This window comes from Canis lupus, chromosome 14 (assembly GCF_048164855.1).
Source record: "Canis lupus baileyi chromosome 14, mCanLup2.hap1, whole genome shotgun sequence".
Lineage (NCBI taxonomy): Eukaryota > Metazoa > Chordata > Mammalia > Carnivora > Canidae > Canis > Canis lupus.
In genome coordinates, this window is record NC_132851.1 from 3,327,970 (window position 1) to 3,353,787 (window position 25,818).

Genomic DNA, 25,818 nt, shown 5'->3' on the forward strand with positions numbered 1-25,818 from the left:
CAGGCGACTACTGATGCTGTCATTATGGATTGTCATTTTGCTATGATACTGTATACATATTATCATACAGTTGTAGTCTGTGTCTCTAGCTCTCCTTTTTCCCCCTACCTTTCATTCAGCATAAATATTTTGAGATTAAGCCATGTTTTTCATGAATTCATATTGATTTCTTATTGATAGATATCACTCTGTTGTATGGATATATTTCATTTTGTTTATCCACTTATTGGTGAACATTTGAGATTTTTTTTCCAGTTGTAGATTACTGCAGAAAAACTGCTATAAACATTTGTGTTCAGTTCCTTGTGTGGACATAGACTTACTTTTCTTGGGGAAACACTTAGGAGTGAAATGGCTGAATCCTATGGTAGGTATGTAAATAAGACATACATATTATCTTTTACAGAAACCACCAAACTGTAGTCTAAATTTTGCTTTCCCATCAGTAGTAAATGAGTTTCAGTTGTTCCACATCTTTGTCATTACTCGTATGGTTAGGCTTATTAATGTTAATCATTTGAATAGGTGGGTAATAGTTGCTCATTGTGGCCTGAATTGGTGTAGTTTTTAGGACAGCTTAAAAGATAAGAGTTGAACATTTATCTTGAAGTTGTTTTACTTTTTTTAAAAAAAAACTCTGAATTTGGCAAGTCTGAATTCTGTGATAGTAACTTTCTCCTTTGAAACTATAAATGTTTAAAGTTTATGTCCATGTTTACTTGGTACATTAACTACAGAATGTACTTAGCGACATTCATACACAATTATTTAAGTTTAATAGTTAAAGGAAATAAAAAATAGTGACAATAAAAGCATCAGTTCTCGTAAATAAATAAACCTTATGCCCTTAGAAGTATTTAGAACTTGTTTTCTTCCATTTATGCTTTCCTTGTCAGTTTTAATAGTTTAAGAAAAAGTGAAATAATCTCTTTTCAAAATACGGTTTGCAACAAAATTGTTTCTTTTTAGCGAGAACTTTTTCTTGATTATGAAGGACAAAAGAATTTGAACACAAATTTTTCTGAGAGGTTTTTTTTTGTAAGATCTCTAGCCATTAGATTATTTTTTTAAACAAGAAGAACCATAACCTGAGATTTGAGGCTTCATCACACATAAAACAAGAGAAAACTGTAACCCAAGTACTGTTTTATATCAAATAAGGGTTGACAACAGTGTTTTTACGCATCTGTTCTGCCCACATAAGAAGCCAGCTTTATCATCTGGATGTGTCCTGGGGCTGAAACTTCTTATAAATATGAGAATTTCACTTTTTTTTTTTTTAATGGCAAGCAGAATATGGTATCCAGCTGTGGATTTGCTTATATATTTTGTTTGCATTTTTTTCCTTGGATTTGTTTTATGCAGTATATTACAATATGTTGTCATACAAATTCCGTGATTAATGCTTATTTATGAAATCTTATGTAAATATCTTAGAACTCAGTCAAACAATGTGCAAGTTAAACAGTTTTTTCTCTAAATATTGGAATGACAAATCCAAGGGGAATAGTAGTTTGGATAGTTTATGTTCTTTATCTATAGCAAAGTCTCATATGTAACATTTTCCTTTTACTATTCTATGTTATGTCATCCTTTTTCACTTCATTTTGCTGGACAGGAAATCTTGTTTCAGGTTTATTCCTCAGAAAAGTAAGGAGAATTTAAATGTGGAAATCATTTAGAAATAAGACTGGTAATTATGTAATTAAATAATCGTATTTACTAGTATATATTTGTTATCTAATTCTGATACTGACCTCTGCTTAAGAGGCATTTCTTTGTGTTTGTTCTATTGTTCATATATTAAAAGTAATCCACTGTCCCATAATAAGCTGTTTTATTAACATTATTACTATAACATGGTTTTCCCACAAAAATGCTAAGTTGCTCATAAAATATCACAGTATGAATATGTGGCAGACTTCATGTATAAATTCGTTATATCTCCTTCAAATTCAAATCATGATAAAATACTTAAAATTGTGAACCTGTTACATGAATTTTCTCTGTATATCTCATCATTTTATCAAAATATTCATTATCATATGTATAACTATATATGATTATGTATCATAGATTATAGATAATGATATAATATCATGATCAGTGGTACATTAATAGATTCTTATTTCATATATTCTTGTTTCCCTGGACTTTGTTTTATTTTTCTCACATGTCATAATTTAATTAATTGTGATTCGAAGTTGAAAGGCTTATTTTCCCTTTTTTTTTTTTTCCTTCTGCTCAGGTGCAGCTCTTATATGAGCTAACTGATAATGTGAATAAGGTCTGGAATAAGATTCAGAGGAGAGGCAATCTCAGTCCTTCTTCAGCCTATCCAGAAACCATGGCAGGGCCAGTCCCTGGTTCTCCAGTGAGAAGCAGTGTAGGCACAGCTCCTCCAGATACCAGCACATGCAGCCCATCTGCTGATTTTGGAACTACTACTGAGGTAAGAGTTTTTGAAAAATTCTTTTGCCAGTGAAGGGTGATCTATACCACAGAGTTCTGTATCAGGATTGAGAGTGAAGATGACCTCACTGTGTGGAAGCTGGCAGGTTCAGAAGGCTCATGGGGAGCTGTGGTGGCAGTGGCTGTTTATTAATGTTTCTTTTAGGTCCCAGTATTTTAATCACTTTCAGTAGATGGTGCATAGTTCAGGACAGTGTGTGTGGGGTGGGGTGGTCTCTGAAATGGAAAAAACCTGAGACAGGACACAGTAAAGGCATGTTTCCTCAGAAGTATGGAAGCTTAAAAGCTGAGTGAAAAAGAGGCTTATGCTTCCTTTGCCCTACCTTCTCTGCCCCTGCTCTTTTTGTAAACCACAGTCTTATTATTATCTTTAAATTAGTGGTTTTCAATCCTGTCAGACCCAAAGTCGTTTCCTTCTCTCTTCAGTCATAAAAGCCTTTCTTTTCACTCTTAGCACCCTAAATTCACCCAATATGGCAGTGCCCTTTTATAACAAATATTTTATAATACCCCTTTACTATCCTGAAGTGAAAATAAAAAATAATATAATCCACATATATAGTTTCAAAAGTATCTAATGTCTTTTTTAAAAAGATTTTTATTTATTTATTTGCAAGAGAGAACATGAGAGAGAGAAAGCACAAGCATGGGGAAGGGGCAGAGGGAGAGGCAGACTCCTGCTGAGCAGGGAGCCTGATGTGGGACTTAATCCCAGGACCTTGGGATCATGAGACACTTAACTGACTGAGCCATCTAGACACCCCAATATCTCAAAATATGAAGGATTAAAGGAATATAATTCAAGAGATAATAAGTTATTTCAACATATATTTAAATGTTCAGGCATGCATGACTATGTTAGAAGAAGACATAATGAAGTAGTCAGGTACATATTATTACTGTGAATGTGGCTGATACAGATAGACTCATGCAGGTCTGTATACAATACCACAAGTGGTAGTGTTGTGACATCATTTTGGTGGCATCCATTTTCTGAAATAGTGGCAAACTTGCTAAAGTTTGAACAAGGGTAGCCTGGGTGGCTCAGCAGTTTAGTGCCGCCTTCAGCCCAGGGAGACTCAGGATCGAGTCCCGCATTGGGCTCCCTGCTTGGAGCCTGCTTCTCCCTCTGCCTGTGTCTCTGCCTCTTTCTTTCTTTCTTTCTTTCTTTCTTTCTTTCTTTCTTTCTTTTTTTCTTTCTTTCTTTCTTTCTTTCTTTCTTTCTTTCTTTCTTTCTTTCTTTCTTTCTCTTTCTTTTTCTCTCTCTCTCTCTCTCTCTCTCTCTCATGAATAAATATTTTTTAAAAAAGTTTTGAACAAAGCAATATTTCATTTCATTTAAGTAGTTACATTTCTACGACTCTTGGTGTATAATATAATCATGCAGAAATGCCAAAAATAGTATTTAGTTACAAAACTGAATTCAAGGACACCTGGGTAGGTCAGTGGTTAAAGCATCTGCCTTCAGTTCAGGGTGTGATCCTGGAGTCCTGGGATCAAGTCCCACATCAGGCTACCCTGCAGGGAGCCTGCTTCTCCCTCTGCCTGTGTCTCTGCCTCTCTCTCTCTGTCTCTCTCTCTCTGTCTCTCATGAAAAAATAAATAAAATCTTTAAAAAAAAAACGGAATTCAATCTTATTTCCAAATACTTATACACAAGATTTTCACCTGTGTAAATTTCTGTGAGCCAGGGAGCGCCTGGGTAGCTCAGTTGGTTAAGTGTCTGTCTTCATGAGCTCAGGGTATAAACTCTTAAAAAAAGTTTCTGTGAGTGAGTTTTTGCTTTTTAAGACTGTCTTATTTATCATAGAACCTCTTAATTCCCCTACTCCTAACCTTTAAATGCCAGTAGTGACACTCAGTCAAAGAGTCAACCAAAAACATCCTAATACATTTCCATAACACACTGTAGAGGGCTGAACTTCTGAAAACTAGTATAAAAGATAGAGGTAAAAATTATATTTTTGTTTTTGCTTCAAGATATTTCTTGTGGAAACAGTTATTGCTAAAATACAGAATGGGAAGAAGAAGGAAGTAAAGGGGTTATTTTTTTTTTTTCAAATAAATCAATAAAGGCAATCAAACTCCATGAAATGGGTATTATTTTTTACTTGCTTTGAGGTCCTAACATATGTTAGAATAGATTTATTAGACTGCATAAGCAACTTCTCTATCCCTGCTCATTCTAAATTCTGTGAAACATGGTGACCTGAATGATGGGTATTACCTGCCCCCACCCGACCTACCTCTCCTACCCCTCCCCCCTCCCCCCAAATGAGGCATAGGTCAAGAATCTATAAATGTGCCATTATAAGGTAAGTGGGACATATCCCTTCTAGGGTAAAAGCAGTGAGTTCTTGGAGATTCCTAATGTTCTTAGAATATAAAAACTCCTCCAGTTTAAAAAACAACAACCACACTATATTGAATGTGATAGTGTCCAAACTTGGTTAACCAAAGAGTCTTTTATTTCTAATCAAAGCTGGGGGTGATAAATTGCTAAACAAGGATAGTACAAGTGAAATTGATAGATGAATTTAAGTCATAGAGACAAAGGAGAGTTTTTTTGTTTTTTTTTTAAGATTTTATTTATTCATGAGAGAGACAGAGAGAGAGAGGCAGAGACACAGGCAGAGGGAAAAGCAGGCTCCATGCAGGGAGCCCCATGTGGGACCGGATCCCAGGTCCCCAGGTCACACCCCGGGCTGAAGGTGGCGCTAAACCGCTGAGCCACTGGGGCTGCCCAAGAGTGTTCCTTTTAAACAGTTGTTTACTAAGTACTTTATTTATTGAGATGTCCAAATAAATAGGAATACCTGCTTTGGGGAGTGGCTTTTTAGAAAGAAACATTTAAAAAACATTGAAGACCAGTGAAGACAACATTCTCACGGAGTGGTTACATCTGTTGGTTGTCCATCTGGGGACTGCCATTCACACAAAGTACTGTATAAATTGTGCTCTCTATTGTACAGTGTCCAGCCTACACAAAAGGAAATGGTGGCCCCGATACAAGATATAATAGAGATGAACATGCCCTATAATTGTAGGAGTATGATTCACAGTTTTATTCTATGGAATCTGTGGATATTTCTCGAGAAAGTAACATTGAGATAGATTTTAAACAATGAAAATGATATTTGTAGCAATTTTGTTGTAGTAGGTGTATTATAATATAATCTAGAAGAATGATTTCTTCATTTGCCAAAATGGGGAAATTAATAAAGGGAGATATTAACAAAGGGGAGATTTTTTTCAATCACATAAAAAGAAATTCTGACTTTAATAATAAATTCCTAACATTACTGCAATTAATTGAAATTTAGAATGTTGAGGATTTTTTCTGATTGAGTTGTAAACATAAACAATGAAAATGCTCCTAGTTTTTTTTTTTTTTTTTTTTTTTTTTTAATGCTCCTAGTTTTATGTTAGGTATGGATTTAATCTGATCTGTGTGAAGAAGATCTGTAAATGAAAGAATCTTACTACAAAAGTCTCAAGTCCCTAATGTATACTACCATATGAATTGTGGGACACATGCATTGATAATCTCTCTTTATTAAATAAATTGTTGCCACTAAGCGTAGATATGTTATTTATCGTGTGCAACACTTGAGGTTTTGTGGTATGTATTTTTTCACTTCTGGGAAGTCCTCAGACAGTATCACTTGAGAAAATATTTCTACATTGTCTGTAGTCTCTCTTTAAGTTATTTCCTCAATTTCACTATTGTTATTGTTAACTATTAACATAGTGTTAATTATGATTTTATGTCCCGGTTAAATGTATGTCATTTTTTTAATTGTAAAATACAATATAAAATTACCTTTAACCATTTTAAATGTACCATTCTTTGGCACTGTTGTGCAACCATCATGATCATCTATCACTAAGACTTTTTTATCTTACTCAACTGAAATTCTGTACCTATCAAACAGTAACTCCCCATCTTAACCATTAAGCCTTCCAGTCCATGAACATGGGACATTGTTTCATTTATATACATATTTTTTATTTCATTTAGCAATATTTTATACTTTTCAGCATACAAGTGTTTCACCTCTTTGGTTAAATTTATTCCTAAGCATTTTATTCTTTTGTTTGTTTGAGTGAGGGAAGGAGGAGGGACAGAGAGAGAGAGAGAGGGAGAGAGGCAGAATCTTCAGCAGTCTCTACGGCCAGGGCAGAGCCTGACTCAGGGCTTGATCTCATAATAAGATCATGCATGATCTGAGTGGAAATAAGAGTCACTCACCTTAACCAACTGAGCCACCCCAGTGTCTCAGTATTTTATTATTTTTGATGCAGTTTAAATGGGATTGTTTTATCAATTTCTTTTTCTGATCATTCACTGTTTGTGTATAGAAGAAACACAACTGGTTTTTGAGTGTTGTTTTATATTCTGCAACTTTGCTGAATTTATTCTAACATTTTCTTGTGTGGGTTTGTGTGGAATCTTTAGGACTTTCTACATATAATGTCATGTGTTCTGTGAACAAAGATAATTTTACTTCTTTCCACTTTGGTTGCCTCTTATTCTTGACTAATTGCTCTGACTGGGACTTCCAGTAATATATTCAATGAATATTCCATTTAATTCTTTAAATATTAGGCAATATTTTCAGATAGAACATTATTTTTTTCTTTTGATAGTAATTTTGTGTGAAGCAAACTTACTATGTTTTAGCTCTAATGAATTTTGTACAATACCAAATATAGTGAAAAATTGTACCTTTGTTGCTTTTTTCTATTTCCATATTATTTGTGTTTTTTTCTGTTATTTTTTATCTGACATTATAAGGTAGAAGTAAAATTATTTAGTCTGAAAGGCTTCCATTGGGTCAAAAGTAAAGATGTTAAATAATGATTATATTGTTTCAAGGCTATCCTAGATGTGAAATAAAAACTCTCCGCTCCACTACTATCCATTGCCTATTATCTTTCTATCAGAGGATAACCCTAATTTAAGCAACCAGTACAATGCTTAATGCAGAGTGGGTTTCAAACACATTGCTCTTGAGTATGTGGATGTTAAATGATTTGGGAATATCAACTCATGATTAAATCAAATCTGATTTATTATAGTATAGAGCATGTATATATTCACTAAGTGACTGTAAATATATTTTGATATAAATTCATAAAACTATATAATGAGCATTTTTAGTATTTCTTTTGTTTTAAATGTAATTATTTTATATTTTTATATAAAAATATATATGTCCAAATATTTTGAGAGTCTAATCCTTTTGTTTGTTGTGTTCTTAACTTTTACTCATCATAGATTGTTTCCTTGTTTGTTAATGTAACCTTATATTGGGAGTTTTTAATTTTTTGGGGGGGGGGGAGTTTTTAATTACTGGAGCTTTCCTATGAGACTTTTACATTGTGATTGAGGCTCTATTCCCACAAAGGGATTTTATGTGTTTGCTTCTTTGGGGACTCCAGGGGCTATTACTAGCCTGAAACCCCTTTACTGTTTATTTCTTAACTAGAAGCTTTATTGAAACATTCTGGCAGTATAAAATCAAGCCCTCAATTCTATATATATAACCCAGGATTAGGTTTAAAAAGTCTCAATGATAACTTTTTTCTTTACCTAAGATAAGATAGATAATTCTTGGAGTGCCTGGGTGGCTCATTTGGTTAGGCCTCCAACTCTTGGTTTTGACTCCGGTCATGATCTCAGGGGTCAGGGGACTAAGCTCCATATCAGGTTCTGTGCTCAGCAGGGAGTTTGCTGGAGATTCTCCCTCTCTCTCTCTCTCTCTTTTTCTCTCTCTCTCTCTCCCTCCCCCTTTGTCCCCCTTCTCCATTCCTTCCTCCTTCCCTTTCATCTCTCTCCCTCCCTCTTCCATTGTCCCTCTTATCACTTGTTTTCTCTCTCTTTCTCTCTAAAATAAATAATAAGATCTTTTAAAAAATAATGCTTTTTTTTCTTGGTTTATTCTGTAGTATTTTTATTTCTTTCTTTTTCTTTCTTTTAGAGAAAGAGAGAGAGAGAATCTTAAGCAAGCTCCACACCCAGCATGGAGCCCAGTGTGGGGCTCGATTTCACAACCTGAGATCATGACCTGAACTGAAATTAAGAGTTAGACACTTAATTGATTGAGCCACCCAGGCACCCCTGTTTTTCTACTTTCTTAAATTGGATTCTTAGCTTAATAGTGGTTAGCTTTTTAAAAAAATTTAAATGTCTAAGACACAGTCTTTTATCCTTACGAGGAATTTATAGAATTTGAATTGAGACATGGATATGTTTATATACATAATATATAGGTAGACTGGGAAATTTAGCCCATAATGGATTCTACTTCCTAGAGATAATTCTGTATTATATAGAAGGGGGAACAAAAATTTTATTTTTTTATAGCAAAAAAAATAAAATGCTGAATGTATGTTAAGTGAAAACTGACAGATTAACTTCTAATGTTTGAAGCTTTGGTTTATGGCAAAATTTAACTTACATTCTTGATTGATTCAGGGATTAAAATTGCTTTAGGTAGCGTAGCTTAAAGAGGAAGTGAGATACACATGCAGAGGAATATTACTCAGCCATAGAAAATGAAATCTTGCCATTTGCCACAACATGAATAAAGCTAGAGAATATCATGCTAAGTGAAATAAGTCAGAGAAAGATAAATAACATGATTTCACTCATATGTAGAATTCAGAAAACAAAACAAAGAGAGGGGAAGGGAAGCAAGCAAACCAAGGAACAGACCCTTAGCTATAGAGAATACATTGATGCTTATCAGAGAGGAGGTGAATGAGGGGATGGGTGAAATACGAGATGAGGATTAAGGAGTACACTTGTGATAAGCACTGAGTGTTGTATGGAATTGTTGAATCACTGTATTACACACCTGAAACTTAAATTACACTGTATAGTAACTAACTAGAATTTAAATAAAAACTTTTAAAAGGGCAGCTGGGTGGCTCAGCAATTTAGCGCCATCTTCAGCCCAGGGAATGATCCTGGAGACCCGGGATTGAGTCCCACGTCAGGTTCCCTGCGTGGAGCCTGCTTCTCCCTCTGCCTGTGTCTCTGCTTCTCTCTCTGTGTGTGTCTCTCATGAATAAATAAATAAACATTAAAAAAAAACTTTAAAAAATTCTGGCATGAAGTGGTTCATTTCTTAGCCTCCAGTAATTATTTAAAACACATTTATTTTCCGTTAAATTTAAAGTGTATATGGGGTGGGGCACCTGGGTAGCTCAGTGGATGAGTGTTTGCCTTTGGCTGAGGTCATGATCCCAGGGTCCTAGGATCATGCAGGGATCCTGCTACTCCCTCTGCCTATATCTCTGCCTCTCTCTGTATGTCTCTCATGAATAAATAAAGAAAATCTTTTTTAAACAGTAAATATGGGACAAAATAGGTACATGTGGCCAAAAGGCAAAAACTACCAATTATAAAACAAGTAAGTCCTGAGGATATAATATACAGCACGGTGATTATATAGTTAATAATACTGTATTCTATGTTTCAAAGTTGGTAAGAGACTAGGCTTTAAAAGTTCTCATCACAAGAGAAAAATAAGTATTCATGGTGTTGGTGATGGATTTTAACTAGACTTACTATGATCATTCACAATACATACAAATATTTAATTATTATGTTTTACACTTGAGACTATTATAATGTTATATGTCAGTTATATCTATTGAGATAGTTATTGAAAAACAGAAGTGAATATTAGACTGAGAAGTTGTTTGACATCACCTGCTATAGCAAAACTTTTGTCAGTTTTTTGGTTGTTATAGTGCAGTAATCCTAAACAGTAATCCACCTCAAATTATTATTCCAAACAATTCTTTAGAAAGCAAATTTAGTTTGGGACTCGTGGGTGGCTTGGTCGGTTAGGTGGCCAACTCTTGATTTTGCTTTAGGTCATGATCTGAGGGTCATGGGGTAGAGCCTAGGACCAGGCTCAGTAGGGAGTCTGCTTGAGGATTCTCTCTTCCTTTCCCTCTACTCCTTCCCCCTATTGACACACATGTTCTCTTTCTCTCTCAAATAAATAAGTCTTGTTTTTAAAAAAGATAAATTTTGTTTGAATACTCAGTTATTTTAAGAATATATTATAATCATTTTACACTTCCCCTTGGAAGTAGACTTTTATTTATTTAATAAATAACTGTTTTATTTAATATTTATCTTTAAATAGTTTTATCTTCAACATTTAGGGAGAAGCTTTTATTCACAATGAGAGAATCATGGGGCACCTTGGTGGCTAGTTGTTAAGCATCTGACTCACATTCCCAGCTCAGCTCTTGATCTCAGGATCATGAGTTCAAGCACTGCATTGGGCTCCACACTGGGCGTGGAATGTACTTTAAAAATGTGGGAATATTAGCATTTATTATCATCTGATCAATTGAATAGCTGTTGGAAGACAAAGATAATGTCTCAAAATATTTTAGAGAAGTGAAGCTTCCATTTTAGCCTTTACATATATCAACAAAACATTTTGTTTGTAATGCTTTTCCCATTTCAAAGTAATCATATCAAGAATGTCTCTGGTTTCTCAATTATTGACTTTATTTTATGAATTTAAATAGTTATATAAATTAACCTATCAGTCTGAGATCACCTTATATTTTTTAAAGTTTTTATTTGAATTCCAATTAACATACAGTGTAATATTAGTTTCAGATGTACAACATAGTACATCATAAGTATACTCCTTAATCCCATCACCTATTTTACCCATCCCCCATCCTCCTCCCCTCTGGGAACCATCATTTGTTCTCTGTAGTCAAGGGTCTGTTCCTTGGTTTGCCTCCCTCTTTACCCCCTTATGTTCCTTTGTTTCCTAAATTCCACATTTGAGTAAAATCAATAGTATTTTTCTTTTTCTGACTTAACGTCTCTTAGCATAATGCTCTAACTCCATCCATGTTTTTGAAAATGGCAAGATTTCATTCTTTTCTATGGCTGAATAATATTTCATTGTGTATCTATACCGTATCTTCTTTATCCATTCGTGAGTCAATGGACACTGGGATCTTTCCATAATTTGGCTACTGATAATGCTGCTATAAACACTGGGGTGCATGGACCCCTTTGAATTAAATTTTTTTGTTATTTGGGTAAATACGTAGTAGTGTAATTGCTGGATCATAGGGTAGTTCTGTTTTTCACTTTCTGAAGAACCCATGTACTGTTTTCCACAGTGATTGCACCACTTTGCATTTCCACCAACAGAGCAAGAACATTCCCCTTCTCTACATCTTCACCAATACCTGTTGTTTCTTGTGTTGTTGATTTTAGCCTTGTTGACAGGTACAAGATGATATATCATTATAGTTTTGATTTGTATTTCCCTTATTGATGATGAGTGATGTTGAGCATCTTTTCATGTCTGTTGGCCACCTGTATGCCTTCTTTGGAAAATTGTCTGTTCATGTCTTCTGCCCATTTTTAAGGAGGATTATTTGGTTTTTTTTTTTTTAGTGTAAAGTTTTATAATTTTTTTTAAGATTCATTTATTTGAGAGAAAGAGAGAGCTGGGGAAGGACAGAGGGAGAGAAAGGGAATTTCAAGCTGTCTCTGCTGAGTGTGGAGCCTGATGCAGGGCTTAATTCCCCAACCTGAGATCATGACCTGAGCCAAAACCAAGAGTTATATACACTTAACCAACGGAGCCATCCAGGTACCCCAAGTTTTGTAATTTCTTTATGGATTTTGGATACTGAACCCTTTATTGTCATTTGCAAATATCTTCTCCCAGTCTGTAGATTACCTTTTAGTTTTTTTATTGTTTTCTTCGCTGTGCAAAAGCTTTTTATTTTATTTTGATTTTTTTTAGATTTTTATTTATTTATGATAGTCACACAGAGAGAGAGAGAGAGAGGCAGAGACATAGGCAGAGGGAGAAGCAGGCTCCATGCACCGGGAGCCCGACATGGGATTCGATCCCGGGTCCCCAGGATCGCGCCCTGGGCCAAAGGCAGGCGCCAAACCACTGCGCCACCCAGGGATCCCCAAAGCTTTTTATTTTGATCAAGTCCTAGTAGTTTGTTTTTACTTTGTTTCCCTTGCCTCAAGAGAAACATCAAGAAAGAAACTGCTACGAGGTCGCCTTATGTTTGTTGTGCTTATTTATATCAATTCTGTATCTGGGAAATTTTTTTATTTCTGATTGATTTTGCATTCAAAAACGTTCATAAAAATTTTAAAACATTTACTACTTAAAGTATTGTTTTTCTTGCTGAGTCAGGTCAAATATATCCATTATTTTGGCTATAAAGAATTCACTATAAATGAATCTAGTTTTAAAAAGCGCACTCTTAACAACTGTTTGTATTAAGTAGAAGAGAAGTATTTGTTTATATGATCCTTGGGTGATTTATGTTTTAAACTATGAGTAATTCTTTTTATGTTGACATGTTGATAGGAAGTACCATATTTTTCAGTGAATATCAATCTGGATGGTCATAGAGGGGGAAATAGGAGTAAGAGGTGTAAGTACAAAGCTTAAAAACAGTTCATTTTCCCCACCCTTGCATTGAAATAGTGAGAGCAAAGGTAGTGGAAACCACAGCAGGCCACTTGTTAGTGTTGAGTTAAGTACAAACCATGGTGGAAGTGTTTAGCCCTTTGGGAAGTTCTGTGATTGAACAAGAATGCTGGAGTTATTTTGATAAGGGAGAATAGCAGTGTGGCCAAATCTATGATCATCCCTGAGCTCTGAAGCAGGCCAGGGATGAAGGGCTGCAGTGTTTGCTCTTCCAGATGAACAAAGATAAATTCAGCTATAAAAATAAACTCAGTCTTTTGGTCAATTTGCAACAAAATGGTGAAAGAATTGAACTGTATATTTTAGAACTTGGCATAAAGAGATGTGGGAAAATAGTTCAGCATCTCCAATTCTGGCTCAATTTTTGCTATAGATTTGGAAATAGAGCAGAAAATTAATGCACAAACATATTTAACAACGCCACACCAAATGTTGTAAATCCAAAATGAAAATTGAAACTGTGTGAGGATGGAGAGCAAAAGTCTTTTTCAGGAGTGCTTACTTATTAAATTTGAAGCCACAATTTTCTTAGCATTCCTACTGAATATACTTAATAATATGAAAAAGCTAGGTCACATTGATTTGGTCACAGCACATAGGTGCTGTTTTCTCTGCAGTTTCCATTCTTGGGACTATGGTATTCTAACTGTTGAAGCATAATTTAATTTATGAATGCTTCTGCTCTAAGAACCTACCCATAAAGAAAGGCATATTGACTACATTATGTTGTCTTTTATTGAATTTAACTTCATAAAATGCATCCTTTTCTGGGATTACTTTGTGCATTTCATTAGATGTTGTTTTACTTTAGGCAGGACCAAAACACTGAATTTTTGTATGCCTTCTCAAATTTTAAGAATTTCAATTATAGCAAAGTTAGGACTACTTATTTTGGAGAAGCATTCATATGAAAATAGAATAAACATGGGCTGTTTGGTTTGTTTGGTATAACTGGAACAAGGAATGACTACATTATCTTCAGATTTAAGTCTATAATTTTCTGTCACAGTAAATCATAGGACACTTTTGCTTTGCTGTGCCTGGTGCCTAAGTATTCCAACTATAAGTACTTGTCTATTCTTTTATGAAAATCATCCTCGTTAGCCTCTCCTTCTGGGTATTCAAGGAAATTAAGTTCTCCTTCTGACTGAGAGGTATTGTAAAATTTATGTCAAGGTAAACACTTCATGTAGGTGGTGAATATACCTGAGTAGATGGCATATCTGTGGTAATGAGAGAAATTTTGGTTTGGTTTTGTGTGAGGTTTTACTCATCATCCTTGCTCTTACTTGCCAGATTAATGGCTTCTGCTCTGAGAAACTATCCATAGAAAACCATATACTGACCATGTTATGTTCCTTCTATTGAATTTTAAGGGATGTTTTGTTCCAGCTGTTGACCACTTGTCATGACTCCTTAGCATAGGAAGTGAGGCATTTTGAGGCATTTTGTTTGAGGCATTCAAAGCAACAATGAACTATTAGAAATTGAGGGCATATGGCAAAGGAAAATGTGCTGACATTAGAAAGATGACAAAATTAGAAAGGCAGGAAAGTATAGAATACCAAATTTTGCAAGACTGTTGAGTGTACAATTCCTAAAGAGTGGTTCAGTTTGATGGTGATAATTAGACCTACTACTTACAAATTGCTTATATGCAATCACTTTATGTTCATGTTCCTATTTCTTCTTAACAACTCTAAGAGATCAATATCAAAATAACCATTTTACAGAGAAGGAAACAAACTCTGAGAGGTTAAATCACGTGGTTACGGTCTGAAGAAGGCCTTAACCCTAGTGTATGATGCTGCCTACCAGACTGAATTTAAGTATCTATAACTAATGTTTAAAAATATATATACATCTTTAAAACAAATAAGCATGCTATAGGGTATTAGATCAATTCTCAGAGAATGGATATTTTTGAAGGTTTTAAATGGACAGCAAAGTTGGACTTTTAAAAACCCAAATACTTGGTAGTTTATCCTAAAAGAACAGAATACATGAGTGAGTGATCACTATACCTGTCACCATGTCTTCCTGCATTTGGGGAAGCTATTCAGCTCCAAACCAGGATTTCTTTTTCTCCAAACCACTTAACAGCTGCTGAAAAGATTTAACAAAAACAATGATGACTAAATGACCCTTTTACAGAAAGTTTGTTAGTACCAAATGTGGGAACTTGCATATTCATAATTCATTATGTACTTGTTGAATTGAATAAGCCCATGCTCTTTAATTCTAGCCATTTAGCCATATAATCATCTTTAAAAATCTATTGTTGGGGCACCTGGCTGGCTTAGTTGATAGAGCATGTGACTTAATCTCCAGGTTGTGAATTTGAGTCCCATGTTAGGTGTAGAGATAACTTAAAAAATTTTTTTCTTGGGATCCCTGGGTGGCGCAGAGGTTTAGCGCCTGCCTTTGGCCCGGGGCGCGATCCTGGAGACCCGGGATCGAATCCCACATCGGGCTCCCGGTGCATGGAGCCTGCTTCTCCCTCTGCCTGTGTCTCTGCCTCTCTCTCTCTCTCTCTATGTGACTATCATAAATAAATAAAAATTTAAAAAATTTTTTTTCTTTTAATCTATTGTCAAATCCAACTTTTTATTATCTTCTTATGTTAAAATATGTGTGGCATGATAAATGTTCTGTTTCTTAAGCCATGCTAATTATGCCAGTCACTTTGCTATGGATATTGTAGATTCATACATAAGTACTGTATAGCAACGGTAGACAAACTGTTTCTATAAATGGCTAGATTGTAAATATTTTAGGTTTTGTGGACTATAGCATCTCTATAGAAACTACTTAACTGCAAAAAAAAAAAAAAAAAAAAAAGAAACTACTTAACTGCTAAAGAGCAGCCATAGGTAATAAGTAAGTGAATGAATTGGCTGTAATCTAGTAAAACTTTATTTGCAAAAATAGAGAAAGATTTGGCCCTTGGCCATATATAGCTTTGCTTGCAGACCCTACTCTCTAAGGAAATAACCTATGGTACAACCCGAACTTGTTCTGGATCTTACGTACTCTTAGAGGAGACTGGAATGACATATATGGACATCGTAACTATAAAAACAAAACAAAACACGTGATTAGTATATATTATTAGCATAAGCATTTATATGATTATATGATTATATGATAGTATATATTATTAGCCTAAGCATTTATATGATTTAGCATAAGCATTTATATATATGATAGTATAATTAGCATAAGCATTTATATGATAGTATATATTATTAGCATAAGCATTTATATGATTATATGATTATATGATTATCGTTAGCATTTATGATATTGAAAAGGTATCACTAGTAATTTCAAATTTTAAATAATTTTTTAAGTTATTTTTATTTTTACACAGTTGTTTTTTTTCATCTCAGGGAGATTCTATACAAGCAGGCGATGATTCACCATTCTCAGATTCTGTTACCTTGGAACAAACTACAAGTAACATTGGTGGATCCAGTGGACGTATTAGTCTGTGGATGCAGTGGGTGCTCCCCAAAATAACTATAAAACTCTTTGCTCCAGATCCTGAAAATAAAGGCACAGGTACAGGGTTACTTTTCTCTACTGGAAAGATAAAATATTAAATACTATTTTTAGAAGAAATAGTAGACTTAGTTTTATTTATCACTGTCATTTAAACATCATTATATCTAACTCAGTTGATTTCTATTAGCAATACTATAATACCTAAATTTTGTGTTTTTATATTAAAATTCATTCTAAAAGCCATGAGGTAACTTTTTCATTGGTTGTATTGATGCATTTTATCATTGTCATTAAAAGTATTGCGAAGATTCTTGACTAATATCAGATACAGCAATTGAAACATAAATGAATTTCTTCTGTCTTGAAATAGGTATCCTGTCTTAATTGTGAGGCCTCTCTTAATGTTATTTTTCCTTATTATTGTAGGATCTTGTGTGGTTAATGAGAGAAAGTCTCATTTTCTCTGTAGATGTCAAGGATATATATGTGAACATAAAATTGAAAACAGAAGGTTTTAATATTGATTGTGAGGCCCGTGCTGATTTTAATGTTTGCTTCTTATTGCAGAGCTTTGTATGGTCAGTGAACTAGAAGATCTCAGTGCTTCCATAGATGTTCAAGATGTATATACCAAAGTGAAATGTAAAATAGAAAGTTTCAATATTGATCACTATAGAAGCAGGTAACTAATGTATAATAAATATGGGAAGAGCTATACTTTCTTTGAACACAGTCTATATAAGAATTTTTATGTTTTAATTTGGATTTTTTTTAAATACTATACTTGTTCCCAGAGAAGATTCTTAACAGATAAATTGATCAGTTTTCCTTGAAATTCATTCATATATGGAACATAACAAAGTTTTGTTTCATAAGATGGCAAATCTGCTCATACATACCCATACTGCCGTATTAAGTGTAATAGGCTGCTTTTACAGTTTGTTATTTTGTATGTTTGCAAAGACGCTGGAGACATAATTGATGGTTTTGGTTTTTGCTGTATACTCCCTATCCACTCTCCATACTAGTATAATCACAGATTGAAATGGAGTGACATCTCATGGCCCTTGGTACTTGGAGACTTATTTTATCTCACAGTTGATTAATATACATGTGGTGGATATTCCTAGAACCAATTTTTCTTTCCCTAGTAATTTTTTATGAAAAGTATGATATAAACAAATATAATTTATATTTAAATTTATGAACAAAATAGATTGTGTTAAATATACTTTAATTCTTTAATAAGTAATGGCAGTAAAAAAAATAAAGTTTTATATATCTTCACAAAGATACATAGCAATTTTGTCCTTTTTCCCAAATAAAAATAATGAATGCTTTCTGTGTTTTTGTTTTGTTCTGTTTCGCTCTAGAATACTAACTACCCTGGAATTTGTTGTTTTTTTTTTTTATTGAAATATAATTTACATACCATAAAACTCACACATTTATTTATTTGTTTATTTATTTATTTTAAAGATTTTACTTATTTATTCATGAGAGACACAGAGAGAAAGAGAGGCAGAGGCACAGGCAAAGGGAGAAGCAGGCTCCATGCAGGGAGCCGAATGTGGGACTCGATCCTGGGACTCCAGGATCTCGCCCTGTCGCTAAACCACTGAGCCACCCAGAGATCCCCAAAACTCACACATTTATTTATTTTTTTTTAAACTCACACATTTAAAAAATATTTTGCACAGCATATTTTCAGTCTCATATTGGTATAGAAACAGCCTTACAGCCTTTTTTTTTTTTTTCTGAATTTATAGTATTCATTCAGCAGTTATTTATTGAATGCCTGCAGAAGCACATGTTCTTCTGCTGTGTGGAGTATACTTGGCCCCAAGCCCAAGCTGGTAAATAAACCCTCGTGTACTTGGAAAAAAAAAAAAAAAAAGGCAGCACATGTTCCTGTACCTTTATTGGTACATCAGAGACCCTAAAAACAATTTTTTTTACTTAATAGGTTTCTAACTTACATTGAAAACAGTTGAATTTTTATTCTTTATCTTATTGCTTATCACATATATTGTATTGGTTATGTCAATGACTATCAAATCTCTCCAGCCAAAAAATTGTGCCGTAATTGTGAAGTTCAAAATATTTTGCTAGCAGGCAGCCCGGGTGGCTCAGCAGTTTAGTGCCACCTTCAGCCCAGGGCCTGATCCTGGAGACCCAGGATCGAGTCTCATGTCAGGCTCCCTGCATGGAGCCTGCTTCCTCCTCTGCCTGTGTCTCTGCCTCTCTCTCTCTCTCTCTCTCTCTCTCTCTCTCTGTGTCTCTCATGAATAAATAAATAAAATCTTAAAAAAATATTTTTGCTAGCTTTTTGTTACAGCCTATTACAATAGTAGTATTTTACAAAGCATATGAGCATATGATAATTGTTATGTTGTAATAACCATGACCTATTTTAATTGATCTTTGATAATGGAATGCTTAGCTCTTTAGGTCCTCCTGAATAGCATGTCTCTTTATGAAAGTGATTTTTGTGGGTGATACATGATTATTATGTTATAGTTGAAATCATTTCCTGATGATGTGAATATTATAATGTATGTTCTAGATCATCAGTGACTTTACTACTAAATTTATCTCAGTTTTAAATATTTGTTCATTCACTTAAGTCAAAATATTTATTGAGTGTGTATTATGTATACTATGCTAAGCACTGAGGATATAGTGTTTGAGAAAAATAGACAAAAATCATGCCCTTATGGGCCTGCTAGTCTCATGGGTAAAATAGAAATAAATAACCAATCAATAAGTATACAGTTTACCATGAAGACAAATGCTTCTGTGCAGAACTATCAGGATGTGGTGCTAATATAAATAGTTTGATTACATTGTCAGATCCATGTTTTATTATAGTTCAGTGTAGTGTTGTTTACATAATAACCTTTTGAAATAGTTATAAATGCTCAATTTTTTAACTCAGAAAAATGGAAGAGAACAGATAAGGTGAACTTATGTTTTCCAGGCCAGGGGAAGGTTGGCAGTCAGGACATTTTGAAGGAGTATTTCTACAGTGCAAAGAAAAACCTGTGGTGAGACTCATTTAGTAATTATGATTTTTTGAAAATATATCATAAACTGTTTATCTTTGTTCTGTCATGCAATAGGACTAATGCTTACAAGAATTAGAGCTCAGAGTAAATTCTTTTTGACTTGTTCTTTCATTACATTATAAAATAAAACTATTCCTTTAAGCTGCTTGTGTTTTATAACCATTTTCCTATTATAGGTATTAGCAAATTTTTCAAACAGCAAAGGTAGGATTGCTTTTATTAAAATATTTTATCATGAATGTATTATTGTGTTGACTTCTTAGAAGTTCTTTTTATTCATAAATGAATTCATGTTGGATTATCCTTTATCATAGACTAAAAGTAGTAACTTTACACTAAAAGCAATTATTTTTCATTCACTTCCATTAACAATGCTTTTGCAGAAGATGGTCCAGACAGGCCATACCTAGTAGTGGCTCAAACCTAAACCTATGCAAACTTGAGCAAAATTAAAACTATCCAGATATTTTTGCTTATGGCTTTTATTGCTTTTTGTCTTTTCACCTTCTTTGCTCCTGTCCATCACCTCAAGCTTTGGGGAAGAGTGTTGGTCTCTGGGGCAATGTGGAGGTGTCTTCCTTTCCTGTACTGACAAGCTGAACAGACGCACCTTGTTGGTTCGACCCATCAGCAAGCAGGACCCTTTCAGTAATTGCTCTGGCTTCTTTCCTTCTGTAAGAAATCATTTTAAAATTATGCTACAGAACTCCCACTAACAGGAATCCAGAGAAGGAATTGGAACTATCCATAGTGTCAACTCTTGATTTTCATCTTCCTCTGTATCATCTACTTTGTCAATGAACTCTACTGTACTTTTAAATCATAGGCTATTTTCCACTACAATCTAATTTGTTTCTGGGTTACTTACATATCCTTTTCATTCTGGATTCATAATTACAGCCTAATTTTACCATCAGCAAAAGGAAAGTGTAGGACTTTAAGTATATAATGTTTTTTAAATTGTGCATGTTTTGAATGATCAAGAGTTGACCAAATTGCCTTGTCATTTCCTTTATGATTCTTACTTAGATTGCTTTTCTTCCCCTTTTCTATTATGCCATTTCCTTCTCACAACTAATTCAAAGTACCTTACTTGGCGACCTCTTGAAACTGGACAAGGCTGTATGCCTGTCATTGACCAAGTAGAAGATGAATACTAGACTGAACACCAGCTTCACTAGTGCTGAGATAACACGGGCCCGAGCACATTGCTGCTTTACTAAGTCTCACTTTTTTTACTGTTGTTCTTCTTCCTCAGTTTACTTCCTCTCTTGACATCACACATTGAACCCTAATAACTTAAAAACTTTATCAGGACGTGGGACGAGAGGTTGAAAATGTGGAGTATAACAACTTTAACTTTATGTTGAGTAATTTGTAAAATAGGATTTTATGTACATTAATTGGTTCAGGAAAACTTTTTTCAAGAGCTGTCCTTTTCATTTTTGACAAATACAAAGTATACATTTTACTTCCCTCTTAAAAGTATGCTGTTTTACTATAATTTCTTTATAGTGTATAATTTGAATATAAATTGGACAAGTCTTGTCAAATATTAATGTTATAATTTTTACTGTCAAATGTTCTCTGCATATTAATATAGCATTAAATCCAAGGAATATGAATTTGAGTTCTATGAGAATTGATAGTGAGGTTTTGTAAATATAATAGCCAGTGAAAATAAGCAGGTTCTAAAATACATGTTTTATTTTTGTGTTATGTTACTGTTCCCTTAAACATGCATTAAATGATTGGTTTAGTTCTCAAAGCATGGTATCAATGGGGCTCTTTTTATGGGCTCAGTCATCATATAAATTAGCTAGATTAATGAAAAACTGTTCTCATAAATGTTAGGTTAAGGGAAGTCAATTATGTTTTCTCTTCAGGTTATTGATTACAAATGGAAATAGGTAACACAGTTATTTCAGTTTCATCTGCAAAAACAACCTCTCTGTGACCCATGTTATAACAGCATACTGGTACTTCTTGATAATTCTTCACTGAAAGTACCAGTAGAAATCATAGACGCAAACACAACAAAGTGTAATTGCCTCTCAAGATCTAGAACTAGAATTCAGGATTCCTAATTTTCAGTTTAGTCATTCTAAGTCTTAGATGGTTTTTTCCCATCTGTGGAATTGATCGGTAACGTGCTCATCAAGGGATGTAGACATAATAAAAGGTTATAATACCAACTGAGATTATTTGCTGCTTTCAAATATTTTTTTTTCTTTTTTAATGAAGTATGTATTGTGATTTCCTTTTTCTGGAACAGACAACAGCAAAACTTCTAGATGGCTCTCATCAGCAGCATGGATTTCTTTCTTTGACATATACAAAAGCTGTAACAAAAAATGTCCGCCACAAGTTAACATCAAGAAATGAGCGAAGAAGTTTGCATAAGTTATCTGAAGGTTTAACGGATGGTTCCCCTCATTTTCTTCATGAAATTCTTCTTTCAGCACAAGCTTTTGATATTGTCCTTTGTTTTCCTTTGCTTAATGCCATTGCAAGTATATTTCAAGCAAAACTACCAAGGACCCAAAAAGAGAAAAGAAAATCTCCTGGTCAACCTATGAGAAGCCATACATTGACTTCACGCAGTTTACCTTTGATTTATATCAACACAAGTGTAATTAGAATTTTTGTTCCGAAAACAGAAGAAATGCAGCCAAGTATTGAAGGTATTGTCTTCAGATTTTTTTTTTGGACTGATTTTACATAACTTCCCCTTAGGGAGTTTAATTTTGTATTTTTTTAATATGATTGGTTGATTGGTGGTTGTAGTTTGCACTTTGGTGTGTTTCAAAAAAAGTAAATATGTTATAGTCATTCTACAACTAAATCTTTAGGATATAAGTCAGAATATTGGGTATGTTTCTGACTCAATTACTAGAATAAGAAATAGATTTTTTTGTCAGGGCTTTTGCTAGTAAAGTTTATGCTTACTGTCATTTGTTTTATTAAACTCAGATGTTAGGTTCTATACCTAAGACAACTAGCAATTAGTTTAAAAAAAAATAGCCAACACCCCTAGCCTCCTGTGGCTTCTTCTAGGCTTCTTAGTGCAGATTATTTTAGGTTTTAAAATAAAGTGAATTTATAATTCCACTGCTCCCACCCATGAGAAGAACTTTTAAAATTTTAGTTTCCTCCATGCTATAAAACATATATAGAACTTTATGGAATTTGAGTGAAATTACAGTAGAATGGTTCACATGGTATGAACCTTGGAGTTAGAGAGACCTGAGTTCAAATCCTAGATTTACTATTTATGAAGTACAAACTCTTGAGCAAGTTAATCTGAGTTCCTATGTATAAAATATTAATAGTGGTTAACTTGATAGTAGACCTTACTGATAGCTTACTTTTCAACAATGACTCCACAAATAGTGTCACTTGCATAGCAAGCTCTCAGTACATGAGAGTTGAATCAGAAGGTATGCCCTTGCCTTCAAAGTAGAATACCTGGAAGTCCCACATTTCACTACTGCCAAAATGTAGTCATGTGGCTATACCCTATTGCGGGAGAGGCTGAGAAACAGTATTTCCCTGAGTGGTAGGTGCTCTGCTCATAAATTAAGGCCTTGTGATGTTGAGAAAGAAGAGAGAATAGTATTTGAGGGATAAGTAATAGCCTCTGCCACATGAAAACAGTAGAGATTTTTTTCCTTTTAGTTATGATGAGAAGGAGGAAGAACTTGAATGATCAGTGATAGTAAATAAAGAAAAGCACCTAGTTTCATTCTCTTCTTGGAGTCTAGTCTGTCTCTTGTTCTGTTTCCTAAACCCAAATCTTAGAGAAGTTACTCTGCCTAACATTATAAATAATTAAGTCTTATTCAAAGTAATGGTTCTTTTAAAAAATTTTTCTTCTATAGATAAAAAATGTATCTGTAGAGCTTTATAGTTCTTAATTGCCAAGACATCTAGAGATAAAATCAGTGTATTATACCCTAATGGATTTTAATATACTAGTTCCTATTTTTTCCTTCTGATTTTTGCTAAGAACTATCATAAAATTGATTGCTTTGAGATAAATTAGTACTCTCTGCATCACTACATTCTGACAGCACTATAGAGTTGTTTTCATTTGTTCAGGTAGTTTGTAGAAACACATGAAATGTAAAGAATAAAGTCTTGACTTAGTCTTCGCTGAGCAATTAAATTATAAGTGATCTAAGAGGAAACCGCTAACCAGAAAAGCTGCATATTCATTACAGAGACACTGACCTCTATACTTTTTTTCCTTATTATTTCCTTTATTATGTGAGTATCTAATGAATTCCTAGATAATACAATTTATATTAAAGTTACATAGGTTAAAAAAAACTACATTTTTAAAAAAGATTTACTTATTTATTTGAGAGAGCAGGAGAGTGCACATACCTGTGGGTGGAGGGGCAGAGGGAGAGACAGAATCTCAAGCAGTCTCTCTGCTGAGTGTGGAGCCTGACTCAGGGCTCCATCCCACAACCCCTAAGATCTTGACCTGAGCCAAAACCAAGAGTCGATGCTTAACCAACTGAGCCACCCAGGAGCTCCAAAATGAAACCTGCGTTTTTAAACAATATAGCTCTCTGAGAACTAGTTTGAGTGTCATAATGACATTTTCTCATAACTGTACAAGAAGAGAACAAACATAAAAGGTCATGGAGATTTTCAAACCATCTTTTTGACTTTTCAGCTGAGAGTAGGGGAAAACACTATGGAAGCAGAAGTAGTTTGGCTTCATTATTAGAGGAAACATGATTATTTTGGTAGAAGAATTCAAGGTAGTCCATTACAACTCCAAAATATCATATTACGGTATCTATAACTTATTCCATTAAAATAAAATGGCAGAAAATTTGTATCAATATAAAAATAAGTTCTAAATTTTTTTTAACAATTAAGGACTTTAAAAAAAACAATTAAGGACTTTTTTCTACAGATATCCTTTTGGTTAGTATAAAACCATTTATTGGGACGCCTGGGTGGCTCAGTGGTTGAGTATCTGCCTTTGGCTCGGGGCGTGATCCTGGAGACCCGGGATCGAGTCCCACATCGGGCTCCCTGTGTGGAGCCTGATTCTCCTTCTGCCTGTATCTCTGCCTCTTTCTCTCTCTCTCTCTCTCTCTCTCTCTCTGTGGAGCCTGCTTCTCCCTCTGCCTGTGTCTCTGCCTCTCTCTCTCTCTCTCTCTCTCTCTGTGTCTATCATGAATAAATAAATAAAATCTTAAAAAAAGCATTGATTTTCCTAGCCAGAGTGAGTTTCTGTAACTTCACTTAAAACAAGATATGTTAGTAAGCTTTTGTGATGTCCTGAAAGCTCTTTGTATTGTATATTTAATGTTTCCATTCAATAACTTTCTAATTATTTTCATTGGAATGTAAACAGTTGGTAAGACCAAAACTTTATTGAAAGCTAAGCAAAATAGTTTTATAGGAAATGAAAAGTTAGGAAGAGATGGAGAGAAATACAGAAGGAGGGCTTATGTAAAAACATTGGGAAAGGTCATGCACAGATGAGGAAGCAGAGCAGCCTATGTGACTGTGATGCTTTAGTACTGATGTATAAGTGTTCAGAAATTACAAATGACTCTCCAATTATAGGACCAAACTGCTCTCCAAATAGTAACTGCATGTTAACTAATCCGAAGTTGAATCCTTTTTCCTCTAATATCCCTAATGTTATTTTAATTTAAGGTTTCACACCTTAAATTTCAAATCATAAAATATCAATATTGATCACAGATAAAAAGAAAATAAACAAAATGCATATGTTTCATCTCCAATTTAAGTTTTGAAACTGGGCCTAGAATAAAAAGCAGTAGCAGTATGCTGCTTTCTCAAGATATGGCAGTTGGCTAAGACTTTTTAAATAGATGTTCAATAGTGTTTATAATGGTAAATCTTCCAGAATCAGACATAGCTGTTCCTCAATGTGCACATTTGATTTGCATTCAACTTTTGATTATTCGTGGTAAAATATCTGTTTGATGTACTGAATGATCTGGGATGTCTTTGATTGCTACTTGTTAATACAGGGAACATTTTCACAATGAATTGTTCTTTTATTTCAGTTAGATGTACATTCTAGAGCTCCTTTGAATAAAAATTTTGTTAACAATGTATGTGAGAGAAATTTACATGACAAACTTCATTTCATCATCCATGTCAGTGTCACGGCCCTTAAGTGGTCATCACTAGGAGGATTTTATTTATAGTGTTAAATGTTTCTTCTTAAGACAGCTGTTACCTGTAAA

General features: G+C 34.2%; 1 protein-coding gene and 1 long non-coding RNA gene across 16 annotated transcripts in view; one reads left to right on the forward strand and one right to left on the reverse strand.

The window, feature by feature from the left end:
- Nucleotides 1-25,818, forward strand: part of VPS13B (vacuolar protein sorting 13 homolog B) — a 733,948-nt gene that overhangs the window by 390,193 nt on the left and 317,937 nt on the right. For 10 of the 15 annotated variants that reach the window (XM_072773981.1, XM_072773974.1, XM_072773970.1 and 7 more), the window contains 5 exons: nt 2,249-2,452; nt 16,388-16,559; nt 17,070-17,184; nt 20,103-20,244; nt 21,846-22,254. In XM_072773981.1, the coding sequence (XP_072630082.1) occupies nt 2,249-2,452; nt 16,388-16,559; nt 17,070-17,184; nt 20,103-20,244; nt 21,846-22,254 (1,042 nt within the window). Of the gene's footprint in view, nt 1-2,248; nt 2,453-16,387; nt 16,560-17,069; nt 17,185-19,482; nt 19,550-20,102; nt 20,245-21,845; nt 22,255-25,818 lie in introns of all 15 variants that reach the window. The other 5 variants (XM_072773973.1, XM_072773978.1, XM_072773979.1 and 2 more) reach the window with 2 other exon arrangements.
- Nucleotides 1-25,818, reverse strand: part of LOC140603605 (uncharacterized) — a 61,631-nt gene that overhangs the window by 13,030 nt on the left and 22,783 nt on the right. Inside the window, exons 3-5 of the long non-coding RNA XR_012006525.1 lie at nt 16,438-16,541; nt 16,029-16,067; nt 15,020-15,101 (exon numbers count right to left, since the gene is read on the reverse strand). This is a non-coding gene — a long non-coding RNA (uncharacterized lncRNA). The remainder of the gene's footprint in view (nt 1-15,019; nt 15,102-16,028; nt 16,068-16,437; nt 16,542-25,818) is intronic.